The sequence below is a fragment of the Epinephelus moara genome, chromosome 15, assembly GCF_006386435.1.
Source record: "Epinephelus moara isolate mb chromosome 15, YSFRI_EMoa_1.0, whole genome shotgun sequence".
NCBI lineage: Eukaryota > Metazoa > Chordata > Actinopteri > Perciformes > Serranidae > Epinephelus > Epinephelus moara.
Genome location: NC_065520.1, coordinates 14,049,954 through 14,074,909, shown reverse-complemented (window position 1 = coordinate 14,074,909; position 24,956 = coordinate 14,049,954). Strand labels below are relative to the sequence as shown.

The window sequence follows — 24,956 nt, the reverse complement described above, 5'->3', positions numbered from 1 at the left end:
ATAAATTAATCTCACCACTAGATTTGGAATTTGTAATATCTGGTATATCTAAAAAAACATTGTATGAAAGCAAACATAAGGGAAGTCCTGACATATTGTGCATTAGAGCCATTATGTGTCTGTGTGTGTCCGGCCAAGCAGCTGGGGGATTAGGGGGTCCGTGGGCCTCAGTGACCCACAGAGAGTTCCCCATCCCTAGGTCACACAGCTGGCTTCAGCCTGGTCGGGAAATAAATGGCTTTACTCTGTGTGTGTGTGTGAGTGTGTTTCTGCGGGTCTTTGCTAACCTGAAATGTCCTCCAACCATAATTTGAATTCTACATAAATTAGGATTTAATGTAGCGGATCCAAATACAACATTTCAAGTGTGTGTGCCTCTGTGAGTGTGTTTGTGTACTCCGAGTGTCAGAATGAGATCTCTTGTTTACTTGTAAACTTGCGTAACTTCATCAGTAAGTTTGTGTGTGAAAGAGGGGAAGCGTGAGAAGGAGGAAGACATATAAACACATAAAAGGAACACGCCAAAAAAAGGAAGTGCAGATAAAAGAGGCCCAAAAAGGAGAGAGAATAAAAGTTCCCTCTCATCATTAACCTACATGTAAAAGATGTGTATTGGTTTACAAGTGAGCTACAGTTTTCCCAAGGACAGGGGGGAAATTTCCCCCAGAGCTTTTGATTTACAAAAACACAACATGCCAAACATGGCAGATTCCTGCCGAAATAAAACACTGGTTGGCGTCGGTGATGACAATTAAAGGAGCTCCGCCAGCACCGCTAATCCGGCTTGAAAAGAGCTTATGACAACAAGAGACACACAGACAGTAGGTGTGTTTTCATTCAGCTGTCAGGCGAGTTCCACGCACACTTTTGACGTGTCAAAATAAAAATAAAAACGGGAAAATCAGATGTAAATGAGATGAATCCATGAGCGATGTTGAGAGGAATAAACAGGTTTGAGTAAATGTCAAAAAAGGAAAGAATGAATTAGTTATTTTTTCTCTGTGTTATTATTTAATGTGCTGGTGATATTGTAATACAGCTATTATTAACACAGCTACTATTACCGCACACAGACACAGACATGGGAGTGACAGCACTAGGAAGAGGCAATTTCCATCCTTATTCACGACTGAATTTCTTAACGTACATTTTTTGGAGCAAATGTTGGAACTTTTTGGTTGAAATTTGCTTATTGAATTCTCATATTTTTACTTGAAGAATGGAGACAAAGAAGAAAAAGGAGTTCCCGTGCTGAAAAAGCCGAGCCGTGTTTAGGAGGAGGCAGGCCGAGAGACAGATGCACACACTCGTCTGTCCCTCTGAGGTCTATATAGAGCAGCAGTGCAGGGTGTGATGTGAACCACAGGGACCAACTAGAGTGGAAAGCTGTAATGACACGCCGTGTAATACATCTGACTCACACTTCGAGAACATCAGCACCATATACCACACTCCCAACCACCCTCTGAGTGTGTGTGTGTGCGGTGTGGTGAGAGCAAAACGACAGCCTGAATATTACATCCATATTTATATGCGTGTGAATGTGCGTTGGGAGTGTATATGATTACATACTCAACGGTGAAAGGAAAATGTGTGAGTGTGTGTGTCCATCTGGGACTGGGAGAGTGTGTGTTGCCATTATGACAGTGAAGAATTTGTATGGTGGTAACATGGGGAATAGGGGGTGGGGGGGTTACCCTGCACCTGCCCCTAGGAAACGGAAGGAGGAAATTAGTATCCCCCCCTTCCCCCCTAACTCCCAGCTCCTTATTAGAGCATCCTGGTCCCCCAAATACCCCCGGCCCTAAACAGCTGGAAAACAACCATGTGTCTCTGTCAGACTTGAACACAAACACACACGAATACCTCTGTGTGTTCACAGATTTTACAGACCTTTAAAACTACGTTAGGTAATGAATATCAATTAATTATTTTGCTTGTAATGAGCAACATACTGGGTAGAAATGCAGGATGCTACGTCTCATGCACCGTGAAAGATTTACATTATTTATATCTAGACAAAAGTGTCCGAGGGTATTCCAATTTTGAGCAGTATAGATTTAAAATCTTGTAAGAGAGCATTCGTAATATGGAGTCGGAGATTGTAGTAGAGTGCAATAGCCCATCAAGCTATGCAAGTATTCACACCCAAAGATCGCAAATTCTACCTATAAAAAACTTTGACAAATGATGTGTAGACAACGTTAGCAAGTAGCCCGATATTCAGTGGTCAGGTAAACACTAGTAGTTGGAGGAGAAATGTAGCCAGGACACCAGCAGGAACTTCTGTTGCTAATGACGAACTTCACGTTATACGTGTTCATGAACTGAACGTCAAATACCACGACACAAACTCAAGAGTTTTGTGTCTTGAAATCTTAAGTCGTCCCAAGCCAATGACAAGGGCACAAAACCAAAACGTACGAGGCTTTGATTATAACTGACAAACTAGAAAACTAACGTCAGTAACTAGCTACCATAGTTCAGAGATCAAAGATACAGATGCTATGCCAACATGAATTCTGATTCTGTTTTACTCTAAAGCCCTATCCGGACGGGATTAGTTTAACGTGGAGACGTGGGGTAAAGTAATTATTACCAGGGATCTTAGTCCTGTCTGAATGCGCCATGTCTATAATCATTACGGATAATGTCAGTAAAAATTGCGGCGGCTTCTACCTTCTGTAAAACGGTCCGGAGAAAATACCTCGGGTAGTATTAATCCCGTGCACACGCGATCCTCTGTAAAAATGTATGTAAATATTTCGTCACGTCCTGTTTACGACCATTTTTTTGCGTTTTTTCGATGGAGGCGCTTGAAGAAGCATTCGGTGTTGTCGGCAGTCGTGATAGTGGACATTCTTCGAATGATTGCATAGCCCTACGTGGGAGACCAATCAAACAGGTCGAGAAGAAAGCACTTTTCAGAGCCTCAAGATGTCCGAACAGTACTTGCCACATAAAATTTTTGTTCGTGTCTTCACTCAAGTGGTAGTCAACATGTTTAACAGCTTGCAGACCCTAACAACCGTGATTTAGGTAAAATTAAAGGCTTTCAAGGGACACCTACATGTTCTGTTCGTGTTTTTAACAGCTACTGACGCTACGAGAACCCACGACGCATTTGGCTTTGTCATGTTAACGCGGTCACTTGTTAAACCGAAACTAGCATCCTGGAAAATAAACTGGATGACCTCCGTGCTGCATCACTTTCCAATGGGATTTCAGGGACTGTAATACCCTGTGATTCCGTCTGACAGAGGACTCTGGCGCGAGAGGGAAAAAAGGCGTGTGGTGTGACGGTGGACTTGTGAGCTGCTGTCCTGTTCCTGCTGTGGATCACTGCTATATGCCAGGTAGAGGTGGCTACAATGTGGCGCTGCCCACGTCCAGGAGGAGAGACAATGCGGCTGTCTTGTTGGGGTTCAGGATGTGTGAACAGTTAAATCATTCCACAACCAGGAACCATGGATTACCAGAACAATACGGAAACATGGACAATTATTAAGCAGCAAAATAGTACTTTGCTGTGCGAGAGGTATCTTACATGGGCAGAAAAATAAGCAATTAAATGAGACGAAGCACCAATTAGGAGCTTTAACGGCTTCTATCATACTTCACGTTCTACTGCTAACCTGCTCTGCCTTCTGTTTAAAGTTTAAGAGTGTATGTTTGTCTCCTTTTGTTCACATACATGCATAAACAATAAGTGCAAATGCTTAAACATTGAGCTGCACTCACCGCGATTGCATTTGCACATTAATTCATTGATGCCAGAGCGTACAGATGCAATGCAGATGCATATGTAAGCACATCTGCCCGTGATGTGCTCACCTGTTAGTCAACTGACAGGGAACAGACACACGCTGCATGCAAAACGCATTAATTGCTCTGCAGAAAAACAGCTGCTGCGCCTCACTGCCAAACACTCCCACGCACAGACATTCATATGCATGTCCGCACACACTTTACCGGGTAAAATGTTTAATGTGTCATAATTTGTGGAGGTACCGGCAGCACTGCGGAAAAAAAGTAGCTGGAAATGCCTTCATTTATTCAGCGCAGTGAAACCACTGTCCATGGTCTCTGGATGATAAGTCGCAGCCAGAGCCAAAACAAGTCATCAATTATTGTAAAATTGTTTATTTAAAAGATGTAATATAGTATGTTTAGCAAGTTGACATATTCATTAGTGTGTGATGCATTCTCCAGATTCTCCAAATTCATCCTTGTCCTTACCCCTGCACACACACACACTCACACACTCACATTAAGTCATAGCGTTAATGGTGCTGTGCTAGCTGAGTGCTACAGACACAGAGCAGGCCTGGCTGGCTCCGCAACAGAGGAAACCATTAGCCACTCTGGCCCCGGCCGCCGAGGCAGCTCTGCTAATCAAACCGGGCTATGTCAACAACAGCGGTGGAAATTGGCTCTCACCTAGACGCACGTGCCTCATCTAAATGGGCCCGTGTTTACACTCTCTGCTACTATATACCGGGCAATGACAAGGAATGTGTAATGCAGCAGTGGCAGGTAGCAGTGGGCCCGGCTGCAGAGTGGGAGCTGTGGGTTAGAAATGAGAAGGTGAGGAGAGACGGGAGGCACCAGGGCAAACAGGCTGTATGTAAACTAAGAATAGGCGCTCTCTCATAAAGCTCATATGAACATTTAATGACTCATTCATCATGTCGGTGATGTCATGCTTCGGACGACTATCAATGACCATTTATTCTACAATATAATAGGTATGTTTCTTTAGTGTAAAATCACCTAGAAATAAGAATGGTTGTGTTTTCGTTAGCTTAGAATGAGCCGTTTATATCTACATAGGGAGCAGGTCTTCTTCTGTGGAGATCCCTATGTTAGACCACCATGTTTCTGCAGTAGCCCAGAGTAGACAAACAAAACACTGGCTCTAGATAGGGACATTTGCATTTTGCGTCAGCCACCGTAGTTAGTATTTAGTAGTAGTAAGTATCTGACCAAATGTCTCCCCTTCTGTTCCTGTGATATGACACTGCATTGTGGCCAGGAAAGTATATTGACCTTTGACCTTTTAGATATAGACATTTGTGTGAAAGTTTGTCATAATTAGTGTATGAACTCTTGTTTTGTGGGGTCACATCGACCTTGACCTTTGATCACCAAATTCTAATCAGTTCATCTTTGAGTCCAGGTGGACGTTTGTGCCAAATTTGAGGAAACGAGAATGGGCAAAATGGACGGACAGACAGACGGACAACCCAGAAACAAAATGCCTCTGGCCATGGCTATCGCCCGCACAGAGGCATAAAGAGGTTAGCCCACGGTAGCAGGTGCTGGGCTAGTGTGCCAAACAGTGTTGGAGAGACACTGATTTGTAACGTGAAACTGCTTTATTCGGTGTTTTTACCGGTTTAAACCACCAGGTCTGTTTGTTTTGGAGAGGAGGAGACCTCTGTGGATAATTTGGCTCCTGGTAAAAGCTTCCTGAACATCGGGATCAGAAATAAGGTGAGCACACATCAAGTTATCAGAGGATAAAAGTGAGTTCACATTAGCAGGTGCTGGACGAGCAGGCAGTCTGTGGCGTGCCAAACAGTGTTTATTTAGCTTGGAACTGCTTTATTCAGTGTGTTTACCGGTTTAAAACACTGGGTCTGTTTTCTTTTGGAGAGGAAGAAACCTCTGTGGATAATTCAGCTCCTGATAAAAACCTCAGAAGAAAAGATTCGGTAGAACGGACTTCGAATCAGTAGAAGTTTCAGCTGGTTGCAATCTGCACTCTCACCACTAGATGCCACTAAATCTCCCTAAATCTGACACACTGTTCCTTTAAGGCATTTAACTGCTGCTCTCATCCAGAATAAATTTAAAAAACTGAAGGAGCACAAAAAGATTTACACTCTCGGGCCACTAAAAGTACATGCAGCCATTACTAAGGAGGTGAAAGGTCAGATTGACTTCTTGGACAGTGCTGGGATAAGTAGAGTAATCATGTAACAGAGACGTGCTGGGGAAAAGCAGTAACAGTTAATGATAGAAGCAGATGGGAAACGTAGAAACTTTCAGGCTCGCCACAGCTCATATTCCATTTCTCAGATTCTTGGTAGTTCAAACTAAGTTCACTGTATGCCTACTCTATTCTACTCTGTGAAAAGAAGAGAACATTTGAATTCCTGCTGACTCCTGCGTCTCCTCCACAGAGCCGCACGTCCATCTGTATTTGCGGACCGAATGTCATGCAGACTTGTACATGACAGTCTCTGTATTTCTCACGGAGCTCATGGAGAGCGCCAACGCCTCAAAGTGTATATCTTTTGTTTTATTTATAAAGCGGTGATTTGGTTTTCCCGTACACAGACCTGAGAGACCGTGGGAGAGAGGCATGGAAGAGGACAGAGACGAGATAGAAAGAGACGCAAAGAGAGATATAAACAGAAGCGACACAAAAATGCAGACGAAAAGGATTGATGGAATCAGAGGGAAAATGCAGAGAACAGAAAAAGAGGCGTTATTGTAAACAGGTAGAGCCGCCGGTGCCTCAGCTGTGCATGTGGCGGAGCTGGCTAAAGCCCTTTCATTTCCTACTGCTGATTCCATTACATTTTCCCTGTGTCTGAGCACAAATACCGTTAGCTGGACAAACACTGCTGCCTCTGCACACCGGCAGGGCCCGTTCCTTCATAAAGGGCCCGCAAATAAGAAAAGGGTCAGGACACCTCTCGGGAAATCAAACAAAATAATCCACACATTGCTTCAGATGCTCTTATTTAACAATAAAAGACGGGGTCACGTCACCTTTTAAACCAATCACGCAGAGTCCTGGAACGACATCAGCAGCTGTTATGGGGCAAATGTAGAAAAACTGTTGCGAAGAAAGACTCTCCAGGACCCGAGAAATTAAATGAGTTACGGAGACAATAACTCTAACTGAGTTGGGTGAGTTTAAAGTGAGTCATTCGACAGCTGGACGGCAGCGGGTGGGGAAACACTTGATCACTTATGAAACTGTGAGAAGCAGGATTGGGTTTTAATAAAGATTGGGCGAGTGCGGCGAAAATATGATTTCTCCCCTGACCTTGAAAAAGCCATCCGGATTCATCGAGAGCTCCAAACTACGGGCCCTAACAATATTACTGCGCTAAAATAATAACAGACCTTTGCAATAAATACAACCATCCAACCGTGTGAGGTAGGAGTGAAATGTTGGGAGCTTATTTCCAGTCGACAAAACCAGACAATGAAGCAGAAATAAATAAGCAAATATGAGCATTTTAGAGGGGTTTTTCTTTTTTAATATTCCTCTCATCTTTCCTTATTTATTCATCCTATTCTAATCAACAGATTGCTTTCAGTCAGAGGGGGGATGAGTCATTTATTCTCTTCTATTCAGTGTTGCTAGGTGTGTCCAGTCTGGACATGGCTCATTAGGGGAGACACAGCCCGGGGTGAAAAGGTTCATGTGTCGAGACATGGTGGAGAAAACCAAGTGGCTGTAAGTCTGGGAAGTGCGTGGAAGTGTGTGCACTTTTCAGGAAGGTCAGATGAGAGTCCTTAAGGGACACTTCCCCCACATGCCACAGGATACTCAACATGCTGAGGACAATCAAGATGGTGCCCTCTGTGTTTTTTTAAGGAGGGGCAGAGAGTGCTTGATATGAGCACTAAGCATTCAGTCACTTCACCTAAGAGGCTTCTCAGAGTGACAGAAAGATGTACGTGTTCTTCAAGAGTCCAAAAGTGGAAGACAGACTGACACTGCCCTCTTAAAGAGACGAGATCCGAATGGGACCCCTGGACAGTCAGACCCAGACCAAACAGAAAGGGGTGTCAACACTGGCAGCAGCAAGAAATCGAGAAGCAGCCATGTTTTTCCCGTGCTTCCACACTTAAGCTTTATTCTCGTTCATTTTCAGTCACATTGACCCTGAGACATATGTAGATTTTCATGAACTCTTTGAACAAGGAGAAAGCTTTCTGGGGGGGTAACTCCAATAGGATAGCGAAGGCATGACCCGCCCTAGCCTCCCTCTGATTGGCTTATACTCATCGCCTTCGTTGGATGGGTTTGTTAGGTTTAGGCAAGAGGAATGGGATTGGTTAGGGTTAGGGTAAGAAAGTGTGTGTTTGGCAATCAGAGGTGGAGTAAGGCAGAGTAGAACCGGACAGGCCTTCGCTATCCTTGGAAACGCAAGGACCCTGCCTTGTTACGATAAGCTTTTCATTCATAATTTCAGGGAGACATACAGAGAAGGAGGGAAAATGGAAAGAAGTACTGAGTAGGATCAGAGTGCAGTTGACGAGTGTTTGCTGCTAGCTTGTCATCATGCCTTTACAAGCTTCAAAACTGTATTTATCGTCTAAATTCGGCGATAAGAGATTCAGATTCTAAAAGCCAAGACTTTGCTTATCTAAAATCAGACGAACCCCCAAATGACCAAAATTGAGATACTGACATAAGTTCACGTTTGTCTAGAAATGAGCCATTGCGTCATCCAACTGATTTTGATAGAGCACCAGCATATATGGGATCAACCCGATTTGTATCCCATGTCGGGTCTTGTTTACGACGAACCAAATGGACCTGTGAGGACCGTTACCACTTGCACACACACATCTTATGTTCATCTCAATTGTCCAGATGTGACAAGAGCTTCATGAGGCCAGAATGCTCCTCTGGTTCAAGCCCCACGCTCTCTGACACACTAGCCATCGGCTGCACATTAATCAGCCAATTATCAGCCCCGGCCAGCAACGTTGCCTCGCCAACCCGGCCCCCTAATCCAATCACCTTGGGGGAGTGGGTCAGGGGGTGCTCTGATTGGATAACCCGGGGCTGGGTCGTTGCGCCCGTGACCTGCTGCTTTGAATTGGTAATGATGTTAATATTCTCCATATGGCTGCGTGAGTGTGTGTGCGTGCATTTGTGAGAGTCCCCCAAGCATGGAGCCTATCCGCGGGCTGAGCTGCACCCCAGCGTTAATGGCCAAACGGAGAGGGAGGTAAGAGCCAAAGTAGCACTATCACCCTCCCTGGGGCAAACCTCTCGACGCTGCCACTTCCAGCCCTCTTTCCAAATCCTCTTTCCCAGACTTCAGCCTCTCTCGTTGGCTGCTGTGCAGTAGCTCTCGGCACTAAGTCCCAGGCTGAGGTCCACTTTCTTTCCCTGCTACTTTGGCATCCACTCCTTCAGGTCCAAAGAAACTCTTGATTTGAGAGGTGGGAATAGCCAGACAGATCTTGGTATAATAAAAAATTGGGCTGCAGGACTGTGATGAAAAGCGCTTTCCGATAAAATCAAGAAAGTAAGAAGGTAAAGTGGGAACTTTTTTTTGAACTGTGAGAAAAGTGGAATATGCTGCGTTCTTAAAACAACAAAAAGTCCTAACCACTTGAACCTATGGGAGAAAATACCCCATAACATAAATTTAATAGACCATACTTGTGTGCCTTCATTATGAGAGCTATAATGTGCATGGACGTTCTGACATTTAGCAACACAACACTAAAAGTGAAATATGTAAATGTCTGCCTGAACGCCTTGATTCTGCCTCGATTTCATCCTCATCCTTCCGACTCTTACCTCTCCTCTCTCTCCATATGCTCCCATCTGTGAGGTGCTTTGCTACGTCTCCTGTACTATCCATGCACACACACACTCACCTCCTTCACTCCCACCCCTCCAGCTGCAGCCCCAGCCGGCTCCACACAAAGGCAGGCCAAATGTATGCTAATGAGAGCCAGGCCAATGGTGGAGCCGCACTCATTTTGAGAGGAAATGGCTTTCAATAATGGCGGCCCCCGGGGGGATTTTGCACAAAGTTCAGCTCCACTTTGAAAAATGCATTCAATTCACTGCTGTGTCTGCTCTCTCTTTGCCTCCTGTTTTTTCCCCCCTCGATGAAAAAAAAAAAAAAAAAAAATTCCCGGAATATATTTGCGTCCCCTCCTCCTCTTGCCTCCGTATTTATGCGAGGGGAGTCAGAGGAGTTTCGGGGACTGAGGAGTCGTGATTTATCTTTACAGGAACATCAGAAACAAGAACACAAACATGTGAGTTTGAATAGTGTTCAAACTCTATCTGGCACTTTTCCTCTGCCTTTTGTTGCTCTTGCTTTTTGCTCTTCTGCTGAGGCAAATGTCCCCAGAAGCATGTTAACTGTACCATATGCATTTCAAACGGATGATATCCTATGGGCCTGGGCCTAAAAATACTTCAAAGAGGAGATGAACAACAGTTAAATAACAATGAGAACATTTCTTGAGGTAATGAACATTACTTGAACCTGACTTCTTATCTTCACGTCTAATCATATAAGCCGGAGAATACAATGGCTGCTTATACTTCATTACTTAAATAAAAAATCATCTGAACTGTCATATATAATATAGTGTAGTTTGGAGAATAATATTCTTATTTGAATTCCTTTTTCTTATCTACCCTCTGGCAGAACTGCAAAGGTGCAGGTCTTAGTAGAAGTTTATTAAAATGCAGGAAGACTCAGTAGGTATTAGAGCAACACTGGAAATACAGCAAGGCTAAAACTAATCATTATTTTCATTATCTACTGATCCGCAGTTTATTTTTCGAGTATTCCTTCTGTCTATAAAACGGCAGAGAATAGAGAGAAATGTTTTTCCCCGAGTCCAAGTTCATGTCTTCAAATTTCAACAATGTCAAATCCAATAACATTTAATCTACATTATACAACACAACAGCTAGTTCAAACCAAGTACTTTTTGGACAGGGGGCGTTATATAGACTATAGCATCACTAGGACTTTTTACTATGCATGTATCACTCCTTGAAATAAAACACCAGCGACTCAGATGGCTAGGCCATGTCCTAAGAATGGACAAGGAGAGGATACCGAAGGTAGCATTACGATAGACACCACCTGGAGAATGTAAGCCTGGGCTGCCAAAGAATACCTGGCGGAGAACAGTTGAAGGGGAGCTGGAAGAATTGAAGCTGACATGGGGAGAGGCACAGAAAGTAGCACAACACAGAGATGAATGGTGTTGAGTCGTCGAAGCCTTATTTCCCACCCAGGAAGAAGAGGATTAAGTAAGTAGGGCTGCAACTAACGATTATTTTCTTTGTTGACTAATCTGTCGATTATTTCTTCGATTAGTCGACTAATCATTTTATCGAAAAATGTGTTAAAATATTGAAAGATGTTGGTCTGTCTCTCCTAAACCCCAAAATTATGTCATCTAATGTCTTGTTTCGTACTCACGCCAAAGGGTTTTAGTTCCCCGTCATGGGAGAGTGTGTAAAGTAGGGCTGTCAATCTTCCCCCAAATTTTTCCTTGGTATGAATAGAGACTGAATAGACTGAAGTGAGACACTACTACAGTTTTTCGCTAACTTAGTAGTTTCATCTACCAGTCTTTTCGTTGTCTTGGGCGCTCTTCCTTGGGCAACCTGGTTCTTTGGTTAAACTTCCGCCACCGTGCCATCATCCATTAGCTAGCTAGCCAGCTACAATATTTCCGCAAAGAATAATTGAGTTAAATTTTGAGCGGTCGTTAGAAGGGAACGAAGGGAAGGAAAGGAGCCAGGGTACTTCACTACAAACCACCAGGCGTGCTCATTTGCAATCAGCCATTCTGTCACCAGCTGTTAACTCCATAGGTGTATTAGGAGAACTGGATACGGCATTGGTAGCGGGGCTCCGTTCATGCCTATGAAAGTTGCTCAGTGGTGCATGAAGCCAAAATAGTTCTACTGCCACATATAAAATTACCCGGATGATCGGCACTAGTTCTGCACTGTCAGTGGCGGTGTGTAACTTCCAGTTTAGCGCTCCAGTAATTTGAACGGGGATAACATGATTTATTCATCCAAATGTTATCAGACAAAATGATTAAATCATTTTGCGGGGGTTGTGACGTTCAAAATATGTATCTACTATTCCACAGATGTCTCTTTCACCATGTTGGTCAATGGGAGTCAATTTTTGGGCAGTAGGGCAACATGCGACGGACCCTGGAAATGGCAGTATCGTCGTTTGGCCTCTCCAAAAATTGGCTTCAAAGTCAGGCTCACTTCCACACCTACACAAAGTAGCATACATGGTGCTTGTAGGAGTGTTGTATATAACCAATATCACACTGCGGCCTCATGCCCATGATTGAATCACAGTCAGCACGACCTTGCGTTTACTATTGCTTAAATATCAAGCAGCAAATTCTTTCATTCAAGACACTGGAAGAGAGAATGTTCGGTCTGCTCGCTTTAAAATTGATTCAAATGATTAATTGTCAAAATAGTTGTCTGCTAATCATTTCAGCAATAAAATGCAGATTGCAACTTTCATGTCTGCCAGTCTGAATGGCTGGGAAGGTTTCCAATTTTCCGGACTTGCTTCAATATTACTGCGGAGAAAGTTTGGATAAGTGGATGGGCATGAGCTGGAAGTTTTTTTTTTTTTAAATCTGTGTTACTGTACCTAAGTATAGTTTGAGCTGTCAGAGGTCAAGCGAGTCTCCCTTGGTGTGTCTGTCTCCATTTGTGATTGTCTCCACAGTTACAGTTGGCTAATCTCTCTGTCCCTCTTGCTCGGTCATGTCCCTCCTCCTCTATCCTCCTCTCTCCCAGATTCTCCGTGTGTCTCGTCCCCCCTGAGCCGGTGCTGATGTCTGCGCTCCCTGGTGCCTGTCATATCAGGAGGGGCAATAACCCGTGAAATGACTGTTCTCTTTTTCTCACTCTCCTCCTCTCCATCCCGGTGTCCCCCTCTTTTCCTCATTCTCCTCCTCTCACTTTCCTCGCACCGCGCCACTCCACGCTCCACTTAGCTGCCGGGGCCCGCCATCATCACAAAGATGGCGTTTGTTCGGCGTGTGCGTGCACACACTCCCGTGCACGAGTCAGGTAATACTGAGACTGATGTATGTGGGCTGTGGCTCTGCTGGGAAATATGCAGAGGTACACATGTGCCTAATTTGACATGAGAAATTTTAAACACACACAAAGGGACGTGTGCAGTTCAGTTAAACTCACACTAGAGGTTATACATTCTTCATAAGAGCAAACCACCCTCCATATGTGCGTGTGTGTGATCCTCCTCCCTGTGCCCTGCTCTCTGGAGAGCTGAATACTCCTATTCCTGGGATGAGTAGACACTCCCAAGGCAAACACTCCAGATTTAATTATAAGCTCCAAAGAGGATTAGTCTGCTCCGTGCGTGCGTGTGTGTGTGTGTGTTCGTGTGAGTGATGGAGACACAAAGGGAGGGAGTGGCAAGAAGTTATCATCTCATTTCCTGCATTTAGGAATAAAACAAGCACACACACACACACACACACACACGCAGGGGTCTCACCTGGGGTGTGTGGGGTATTGTCGGTCCACCTCTTCGTAGCGAGGCGCGGATCGAGATTCAGCACCTCTGGGCGCCACCTGTGAGGAGACACGGGACAAGTAATGTCAGTATGTAGACAAGAAAAATCCAAGGTTCAGCCACTCAACAGTCAAAATACCCTCAAGCAAAGATCACACTCAGACCTTCCTCAGTGGAAGTCAGTCAGGTAGAGAGATGATGAAAACAAAAATGTGTTAAAGGGTAACTTTAGTATTTTTTAAACTCTTTTCCAATGTTTCTGCGTTTAAGTAACAAATGGGAACAACCATTTTTAAAACTGGTTCAGTACTGAGAGAGACTGCTGCAGCCAACAGCAGTGAAACTGTGTGGCAAATGAAAATGGTCAATTTCCGTCCACTAAAAGTGCTTGTTTTGCCACCGACAGGCTCGACTGTTACTCTAAGTGTCCGACAACATTATGGAAAGGAGCCCTACGGAGACAGACCCCTTTATCCCTTTGTAAGATCCTTTTTGTTTAACGAGAAACAGCCCTGAAATAGGCATCGTCACAACCAACAAGACTCACAAATACTGTCTTGGCTCGGTTGAAATAAATCCTGCATTCACCCAGTTAGATGTGCTGTACGCACTTAAATCACTGTTAATTAAAATGGAGTTCGGCGATGCCGATTTTGGGGCTGTTTCTAGTTAAAGGGACATTGTGTAACATTGGGGCTGTTTCTAGTTAAAGGGACATTGTGTAACATTTTCAGTTGTTTATTGGCAAAAATCGATGTTTGCATTCATAAATATGTCATCATTGGTGTACTATTACCTCCGCATTCATAAATATGTCATCATTGGTGTACTATTACCTCCACCAATAATCTGACTTATTCTCGTAAGCCCCGCCTTCTGTCTTTTCGTTGAGAGCCAGGCCAGCGCTGCGCGACTCAGAAGCCGAAGGAGTGGAGCAAGAGGCGCTTTGCTACTACCCCATTAAATGTGAAACAAAGTCCCACTCTTTGAGCATAAAGCAGGATCATGCATATGCAGCATCATGGGAGACGGAATCCTCATCGCCATGAAAGCGATGTCTGAGCGATGTCTGAGGTTGACTTGTTAGTTGTCAAAAGACAAGACGTGATTGGTTTGTTTCGATTTACACCCGCCCCAACAGTCCTACGTTGTAAACACAGCCAGCATGGTGAGGGGGGGGTTTGTCAACTCGTCTCGCGTGTGTCAGATGACATGGTTTCATCAGTGTTATCATAGCTTTTTGGTACACAGCGACTACCGTTGTTGCAATACGCGGTTGAAACAGTGAGGCGCTAGAGTGCGTTATCCGTTTGAATGCAAAATATGATTTCAACGTTAGATGGGAGAAATTCCTACACACTGTGGCTTTAAACAAAAAGAATCTTACTCTTTGACAAAAAGGTCTATCTCTGTAGGGATCCTTTCATAATGCTGCCTGACACTTAAAATAACAATCGGAGCCTGTGAGTGGCAAAAACACACACTTTAAGTGGACGTGCATTGAAGCTGCTCAATTGCCCCATTGAATTACACTGCAGTCAGTTTTGCTGCTTGCTTGCCTCGCTCAATACCGGACCGATTTCAAATGTTGTTGCTCCGACTAATCACATAGACACAAAAATGTGGGAAAAAACATTCCACGTTGGAAAACACTAAAGTTGCCCTTTAAGCTGTTTGTGGATTCAAAGCCTGCTGAAGCAGAACACGCACTGTATCCTCAGGCTATATGTTTAACCTCAGTAATATTTCAAATTCAACTCACAGGACACAAATTAAGTATTTGCAGCGTGTTATGTGTTCGTGGGCAGCCTTGTGGTTTCAGCGGAAACAAAAAACAGGAGAGGGGGGAGCTCTGGGAATGCCCCACATGTGGTAACACAAACACATGTACCCACATGTAAGCGGCGTGCCCCCCTGATGAACATGTGTGTGTTGGCTTCACGCTCAAGAAAAATTACATTTAGAGTAGGTTGCTCATGCTTTCATCCACGCACACTAGGAAGTGACTGATTAAAGTGAAGTCCACGCTCAGGCAGGGAAATAAATCTGAAAATGACATTGGTAAACAGAGTCGGGTCATTTTAAAGTAGTGGAGCTAAAGCGTCTTTGCTGTTTTTCTGTCGGCAAACAACTGTGGATTAAAGGTATCATGTGGTAGGGGAGTAGGACGGTTTACTCAGCTTGATCTCAGACCTTCTGATCTTCATGATTACTTACAGACGGGTGACAAATTAAACGAGTGGAGAAACAATGAATGACCGCCATTGCAAAAACACCAAATATGAAAGTGCTGTTTCAGACTTACATAAACTGTTTAAGTAAAGTGCTGAAATGTATGCATCCTTTTTTGGCGTCAAACACACTGGCTCAGTCTCGCATGTAGAAAAAAAAGATGGAGTGTTGAATTTAGTTGCTTAACTCCAAACATGGTGTGAGGTTACAACAATACACGGGGGTTTGAACAAGGGGTAGACAGAGAGGAGAGAGAGCATACAGTTTCAATTATCTGTAATCTATGGTCCCGGGCTTTGAGTTTCCCCACACAAACACAGGCTGTTTACTCAGCGGACATTTCATTGGTTAAACACACCATACACCACTGCACACACCAGCACGTTGGCCAAACACACCAGAGCAGTCATACATACAATAACTGACATGTGCACATGTGTGCGTAAACACACAATCACAGGTTTGACAGGCGCACACATGGAAATCTAAAGAGGTAAACAGTGTTTGATCCGGGCTATCAACCCCGCGAACGCCCACACGCACTGAATTTAACATCCCAAACACACACACACCATAAAGACTCCAAATGACTCCATACAGCAGTTGCTGTGTTTTGCATGTTCGTATGAGTTCAAACTCATCCTGCATGTCAATGCAGTGGCGGCGCATTACCAGATATCATTAGCATGTCTCTGTAATGTAGCGAGCTCTAATGTCTCTGAATGGGAGCCAGGAAGTGAAAGCACATCAGAGGCGAGGCTGGGGCAAGCTCTATTCACTAAAGTGGCTTTGTGGCTGTGTGTGTGTGTGTGTGTGTGTGTGTGTGTGTGTATACGTGTATGGTAATATTGTGGTAGTCGGGGAAGGCGTGTGCGCAGGTTTAATATGATGTCGGGGTGTGAATGCTCCATCTTTGGTGGGGGACATTATGCAAAGAGATGCATAATGTGAGGTAAAGGGGGCATTAGTCTCAGCAAGACGCTGGGACTCAGGTGGAAGACCTTGTGCGTGTGTGTGTGTGTGTGTGTGGAACATGGCGTAATACATCTTCTGAGTGTTGAGTGGGGGAGAAGAAAAGATGATGATGAGGGGAGGAAATGTGTGTTTAGATAAAATGAGTGAAATTCTTTGTCCCTTGATTGTATTAACATAACAGCCTGCAGCCATATCTGGGTGATTCCTTTATTAACACACACACACACACGTTATGGATGTCTTATGGATGCCCATTTCCCCAAATTAGACAGCCAGCTTTAGTGCCAGATGATGTGGCGTACACACACACACACACACACAACAAATCTCAGTCTCACCATGGCAACTGGTGAAACAGCAATATGAAAGTCATCCAGGTTTGAGCGAAAACGCAGCGGTCGCGAGCAAAAAGCCTCGTCTTCACAGCTCCGCAGGTGGAGAGCGATGACAAGCACTTTGGTGCTCCTGGCACGCAGGTTCACGTCCTCGCCCCGAACCCGGTGACATCATCGACAGCGCTGTGTGTATCTACTGCACGTATGGGGCATGTGTGAGTGGTTATCGGCAGAGAAGTTAATGTCTTGCGCAGACAGTAGCTGACAGAAAGCCAGATTCACTTTGGAGTTCATGCCAGACCACAACACACACACACACACACACACACACACTAGGGAATTTCCTATTTCTCATGAGCGTCATGTGGGAAAACTGTAAAGCTGAAAGACTTTGTTAATCTTGGACACGACTGCGGCTGTGTGTAATCTACACCTTCCAATCAGCAGATCTTCAGACTGCTTTTTAAGACTCTGTCATCAGGGACAGCAAACGAGCTTAAATGTATCAGGAACAATCTTTCTTATGAAGTGCATCATTGTGTTGAGTCATTGCCGCAATTCACCAGCTGACAAGCGCTCTGGCAGAATGCTTGGCACGTGTGCGAGTGTGAATGAGCAGAAAGTCACTTTTCCATTTTTCCAAATTAGAAAGCCGTGCCTTGACAGTGCCAGATGATACGCATTGCAACACACACACACACACACACACACACACAGACACACCAATCAACTCTAGCAGCACAGCTGTCGCATTCATCACAAAGTATTGCCGGAGCTCAGGAAATGAATTTCTTGGAGCACTTTTGGCTCTGCTGTAAATTTGTGATGCTCATATATACAATAAGCCTCAAATGAGAGTCCAAGTGCTTTGACACAATGCCTGAGCACGGCTTTCATCCCGTGACTGAGATGCTCAGATTTGCCTTTCCCAAACCGCTTTCCTGCGCCGTCTCTTTTCAAAACGGCATAATTAGCCCCCTGTACTGCCATCTATTCCTCTTCCATCCATCCTTTTCTTCCTCCCTCCATCCATCTCGGGTGCTAATTAAGCATGTGTCTCAGTGTGGAGCCTCTGCCTGGTGCCCCATGCCCACCTCCTGTTGGCAACCTCGCCCCCACGCCCCTCATCCGACTGGCACCATGAGGCGGAACCCTCCTGAAATCAACCCTCCCCTCCCTTAAAATCACTGTGATGAGATTCTGCTGACTCCCCCATGGGAGGAGAGGGAGGAGATGAGACAGAGGGGGAGACAACTGAGGGAAACTGTAGTTAAAGATTTGGTGTGTGAGCAGGCCAATGCGACACAAGACAGAAGACACAGAGATGTAACCACAGCTGCCACTTGTCGACTATGAACTGGAAATGCCAAAATACTGGGCTGCCCCTGAAAATGAGTGACTTGTTTTTAAATTTGCTAGTCTGTTTGCTGCGCAGTGTTCTCCTGGCGACATTTTGCTGTGGAGTGAGCGCTCTTGACTTTCACGATACTCTTCGTACTTCGTAACTTTGTACGACAGTCTCCGCCTTTTGTTTCATATCTCGTGTCGACAAAAAATGCTGTTGCGCATTTTGTTAGCACTGTTAGCTTGTTTACTATGTTACCTGAATGCCACTGTCAAACTAAAAGTCCTGCTTAAAAAACGAACTGTCAAATATTCATACTGATTTTAAAGTGCACGAGTTGTCTTGACATATTTATCATCATGGAAATGGCTGAACTGGTGGCTAGCAGCTAATGGTGCTAACTCCATAAACAGGGCTAAACAACAGCAACAGTGCTGACAGAGCTAACTGTGCTAACCGGTGGGGAGTGGAGGGTGGGTGCTGTGTTTCCCAATGACGCCATCTCAGTGTCAGCTGTAACCGCTGTAGGAGTGCAGGTGATGAGCTTGCCAGTGGGTTACACATGCATGCGCAACCAGACAGGCGAACCACAACAAACAAAGAAGTCTTCATGCTTGAATAACATCACTTTTTTTCACAGTATTGTGACATAAGGAGGAATATTTATTTTATTGACATGTTAGATTTGTTTCCAGTGAGATATTATTGAGTTTATATCATGACTTTGTTGTTGTAAACATGACTGTTGCTGCCATGGACTGCATAAAACTAAGTGCTGTGTATTTGGAGAAGAAGGGAGAGAGGAAGATGCTGGTAGAGAGATAGAGTGTGTTATTACAGTAGTTACTGTTAGTGCCACTTTTTAAGCTTCTGTGCATTGATAGCTCTTTTTTATTCTGTTTCTGCATTATGTGATGCTCCTCGGTCAGATATATGACTGAATATATTTTCAAATATCATTTGTCATAACCAAAAGCTAAAAAAAAGTTTTCAATAGGTTGCTTGCTGCTGAAAAAATGTTCATCAACACTTTGTGGTTTTAAAATCCGGCCCAATTGAATTTGTAACTGAATAGCCTTATGACATCACAAATTTGAGTTTTAGCACTTTAGCTTTTTGATGGGAGAGTTCACGTTAAAGGCTCTCTAAGCTCTTCCTAAGCTTGAAAAGTTTTTGTCACATACAGCAAACATCTCCTCGCAACACAGTCTTGCGCAAGTGCGCACATGTGAGAGGCAGTTAGAGCTACAGGCTACAATGACGCTAAAAACAGAGTTCATATGACGTTGTTCCAAGCAACTTTTTATGTCGGGGCTTCAGGACACTTGGATCACTACGGACGAGCAGTATGGAGATATTTTGTGGTTTCAATTATGTGTTTTTGGACGTTTGAATCTGGGGCGCCGTCAGCCTCCATTAGGTGGAGTTGTGCTGCTACCCACTCTCCCCTGGGATCTCCACAAGTGATGTGAGGACTCTAAAACTTCACCTGAGCCTCCATCGGCATATGGGTGAGTAGATAATGGCTGAATTTTCATGTTGGGTGCGCTATCCCTTGAACAGGTGTGTAAATCCAGGGTAACTAGCAGCTATTACTCGTTGGAGGACCGGGGGCTGACTGAAAGAAGGAGGAAGTAAGTAAGCCATTTTCCTACTGTTAAGGACAAATATCTGTACGAAAACTACCTTAAAAATAACAGGCACGTGGACAGTGTTACCACATTTAAACAGCATTTTCAGACTGACATGGTAAATTAATTACGGTCTAAAAACAGCACAAAATAGCATTTTATAATCAATAATATCCCAGGTACAGGGTCTCCCCCAGGAAAGCTGTTAGCCCCGTTGCGAGCGTCTTTTGACGGAAGCCAGATTTTGATTTTCGTGTTCAGCCATGAGTGTTGAAAACAGGGGGGCAGAACAAGATTTCGCATAGGGACCACCAAAAGCTAGCTGGTGTCGACTGGACAAGACGCTCCTGTCATGGGGAGGAAAGCAGCATGTTGCCAAGGACAACCAGTGATGGAGAGAGCTCGTAGGGGATGTAGAAGAGTAACGTTAAGAAGTTAGTGTTATCATCAGCTAACTCACTGTAATCTTACCATTAGCATGAAACAGTCCGACATTAGGCTGCCTGGCAGACACCCTGAGGTGGCCTCTGGTCTGATTAAGCACCTTCCTCCAACAGAAACTTTCTCCACAAATTTGAAAATTTGCAGTATTCCTGTGAAACGGCTTGTTTGCATAGTAACCAACTAATAACCAACCGAATCTGAGAAAGGTCAGCGCACCTCTTTGACGCTAAGCCGTTGGCACAGAGATTATGCTGTATTAGGAGGCTCTGTGTGTGTGGATCTCAAACAGGAGGCTCACTCGCCCCCCGGTGTACACTAAACACTCCCACACCTGGACCCTGCTCACTCGGAGCTCGTTAGCAGCAGATGGCACACACACACACACACACGGGGACCAAAGGTTACACACACTCAGACTGGAATGCAGTCTATTTTGGTAATAGGCCAATCTGCTGGTAATTGTCTGCATTGTTAGTGTTTGTTTAGGCCTCAACTCTTGACCTTCGGATGGCTTTTTACATTTACATACAGTTGGCTTCAGACTGACTGGATGTGTGTGTGTGTGTTTGCGGTTTAATCTTCCCATGTGAGGATGCAACAGGTAGTGGGGAAAGACTGTTTAGCTCATTAGCTGCATTAGATAAATAAGAGTTCAGCACACTCTTACTTCCATCATTTGCTACGGCTCCACGCAGACTACTTTATCTGTCCGAATAAATTTGCTCTGGTTTAACCTTTCAAACCGTTTGCATGAACTCTAAATAAATGGTTTGCACGCATCAGCGCACACACTCAAAAGAATGTTTTACACTTTCCTGGAAACGTACTGATGTCACTGGCTCTGAGTGGACAAACAGACACGGGGAAAAAAATATGTTTTGCAACCCAAGAGAGTATTTGATTTGTTTAAGTGGCTATTAGCCGCAAACATTTTGCAACTGGGCGATTTATATCACTCCTCAGGATGTCTAAACACGGACTGGGCTGGTCCGTTTCATCGTGGTTACAAAAAGCACTTACTGGGTTGTTCTGGTTGTAAACAGAATATTAGGTTTCGTGTTATTTAAACTACCGAAACCAAATCAGTGACTTCTCAAACTTCCGCAAAAGGGGACCTGCATGTGTGTGCATTTGCAATCAACATGCATCTTAAACCTGTTCCATGTGTGTGTCGGAGTGTGTGTGTGGCCGTGGCAGTGGCCGTGGGGTGTTGTTTATTTACTGGAGCCGTGTCCCTGTTCCTCTACCCCCTCTGTGGGTTTGTTTGCCTCCCCACTGTTCACTGAAATAACATCCAAATACCCCTGTGAGAGTGTGTGCGTGTGTGTGTGTGCGCGTTTTCATTCTTCCCTCTCCAGGTTATGATGCCCCCGAAAGCTATGTCACAGGGTGTGTGAGTAAGAGAAAGGCAGCGCTTGCTTGGTTTATTTTTTATTTACCAAGCTGTGATACAACCGTCGAACAGAGTGTGTGTTTGTGTGAGCCTGGGCACAGCCTTGATGCGCACACACACACACACACACGAGCTGCAAACACATCTGACAGCTCCCCCTCCGGTTTTGTCGAGTCATGTGTCTGGGTTCTGTGATGCCGCCATCTCCGCGGCGCAGGTGATTCAGTCTTCAGTCGTCCCCTCCTTACAGTCACAGATTTGTGGATGTGGGGGTCGACAGCGCCGCCACCAGTGAGGCTTTGATGACGGACTCCAGCTCTTCATGCCCTCCAATGGCCTGCTGCAAATGTCGTGAGGTCGATGCGTCTGACCTTCTACTTTGATGCAACTCCTGCCAACTCCAGACCCTCCAGATTGAGTGTCATTGGTTTTAAAGGCTCCATTTTCCCCAAATTACCTGCAGTAGTTTGGCTGTCGAGGGCACACAAGAAGAAGAAGAGTTTCCTTCTCCGAGTGATGAAGCAGTAGCCTTTCAGTGTAATGGCTCACGGCCTCCAGATGTGTTTTTAAGTATGTAAAAATATTCTGCTGAGATTAATATTTTGTTTAACATGGTTTTCTAACATAAATCTATTTCTCCCTCACTGAGATTTCTGGTTCTGGCCTCCGAAGTGTCGGGATGAGACCAGTGCTACGTTGAGAGGTTTAAGAGCAGTGCGGTGAGTGTAGTTAGCATCTTTCATTTGTTTATGTTGTTCGTTAGCTTATTAGCTTGTAACTGTCAGCCGCTGTCGCAGCATTAGTGGTTGTGAAAGACATAATAATATCTACTAGGGGTGGGAATCACCACAAGCTCCATAATACGATGTATTTTTGGAGCCAGAACTGACCATGTTTGGACAGGAGGGTACACACAGCCATAATGCTAGCTGCTAGCTTGGTTAGTACAGTGCATTTATAGCCATGGTTAACTGCGATAATGCTAATAATAATGCTAATTTTAGCTAGCAAAAAACAAACGTAAAACCATTTACACTAAATGTACCTGTCAGAGAACCTGATTATCAGACTCCTTGAAGGGTCTTACGGTGGGTTCCAGGCAACCCGTAACTCGTGTTTTTACAACCTTCTACCCGTGAAAGTGCACTGGAAGGGCAGTCAAACCGATAGAAGTGATCATAAAAAACTTAAACCCCGCACGGTCCGCCATGTTGCTTTGACAATTTGGCGTGACTTGCCTGGAACGCTATGAAGTCGTGAGTCGTGAAGTGGTGACTTACAGGCTCAGAAACTTGCCTGGAAGTCCAACCAACCAGTCCAACATCTGTGATGTTTGTTTCTGCTTTAAAGTTGGACATTTTAACATAGGGGTCTATAGGGATTGACTCGCTTTTGGAGCCAGCCTCAAGTGGCCATTTGAGGAACTGCAGTTTTTGGCATTTCTGCGTTGACTTTGTTTTACAGCCCTGGATGTTGCTGCTTGGTTTACATCCCAAACCTGCAAACTCTGCCCAAGTCCGCTCTGTACTGAAGGTTTCAGATCTTTTTGCCGGTGATATGTCAAAGTCTGTACCTCTGGCTACACATGTTTCCCACATTAGAGAGTGGCTGGCTTTCATATAAGCGTCGTACCTAATATATATCTTGCATGGATTACGTTCGAGTCTCATTTTAGGAAAATGCACAGATGTTGCTCCCTTCAAACTTTGCTCAGATACAAGCCAGTATGGCAAGGTCAGACAATTTAAATAGTTAAATGTAATTTACATTTTCCATTAGTGCTCCAAAGTGTAAAAAAAGAAGGGAATTGTAATTTCTTTCCACAACCTGCTTGTATCAAGCATAGGATACTAATGTGTGGTAAAACTGATTATAACAGTGACAGTGTCGGTACAACAAAATGCTCTGTGTATAATTAGCTAGGTAAAATGATTTAGAGCACAAATTCATTTTCTTTTCTTCTTTTGATAAGATGTTTAAGTGTGACCTGAGCAAAGAGACACACACACTCAGAGCCAACCCCACTGAACCTCCCCTTCTTTAACTCAAACATAGACTGGTGACGAGCTTTGAAGTGAGAGCGGTGCGAGTGAGGAGCAGAATGGGAGATTTCTATCAACTTGCAGACAGATCACACTCTGCAGTTTGCCCGTAGGCCAGAGACAAGCTGTGGGGATAAAGACAGACACCAAATAAGTCCCTGTAGGCCTTTGTTGGCCCAGATGGGGAGGAGGGAGAGGAGGTAGGGAAAAAAATAAAAATCCTCAGCTGGTTGCTGTGCAGCATTGGAATGAAGTGACTTAAAACAAAAGAGAGAGGAGAGAGGTGTGTTGAGCCTCGGGGATGAGCTGGAGAGACAAGGACAGAGAGGAGGAGTCCGTGGACGGAATCGTTCATTGTGACTTTGCAAAGAAAAGAGGGAGAAAGGTGCGAGACGTGTGTGTGAAAACTCTTGATAGCAGTGGGTAGAAACATAATGCCGGAATGAGATGTTCACTCTTGTCTTTGTCTCCCAGGAGTGTGAGCAAGAGTTCAGCTTGTGCCTGAGTCTCCAGTCTTTGTGTGTGTTTGAGTGAGTGAACGGGGAAGTGCTCCTGTGTGTACCAATCAAACGGAGGGGTGATGGCCAGCGGCAAAGAGCAGATGATGTAAAACAACAAAGGTGGTCAGAAAGTATGAAATTATGTCGGAATCATAGAAATCATTGAACCAAACAACAACCTCTGGGGCTAAAAATAAAGCGAACGTGGAAGTGCTAAAAACTGTAGGTCCTTAAATGGCCACTAGGGGCTGGCTCCAAAAGCGAGGGTTGAATTTTCGTACAAGTGTGTAAATGTTATTAAGGCTTAAACTTGTGTATGATTCAGGGCATGGTAACTTTGAAAGACAAGTGGATGCCAAACTGCGTCCACGGCAACAACGTTTGTTAGGTAATTTAACCACAGCGTTACCCAAGATTCACAGAGTAGCCGTAGCTCTCGCTGTGTCAATGTGTTTTCAGTTTATTTAAGTAATTTTAATGTTTTGGTCGCCTAAAAAATGTCTTGTCCAGTGTTTAGTTGCACTAAAAGACCCTCTAAGGAGTCGGATGTTTAGTTTCTCTGGTATTACATTTTGTTTTAATTGTTTTAAACCTGGTGTTCGTTAGCAAAAGCTAGCATTATTACAGTTAACCATAGCCGTAAATGCACCGTGCTAATCACGCTAGCCACTAGCATTGGAGTTAAGTCTGCCCTGTAGTCCAAATATAGCCCGAAAATCCAAGAT

At 44.4% G+C, this 24,956-nt stretch overlaps 1 protein-coding gene across 2 annotated transcripts in view; it reads right to left on the bottom strand.

Moving 5' to 3' along the window:
• pard3ba (par-3 family cell polarity regulator beta a) overlaps positions 1 to 24,956 on the bottom strand; it is a 206,772-nt gene that overhangs the window by 6,811 nt on the left and 175,005 nt on the right. For both annotated transcript variants that reach the window (XM_050063013.1, XM_050063014.1), the window contains one exon: positions 13,317 to 13,393. In XM_050063013.1, the coding sequence (XP_049918970.1) occupies positions 13,317 to 13,393 (77 nt within the window). The remainder of the gene's footprint in view (positions 1 to 13,316; positions 13,394 to 24,956) is intronic.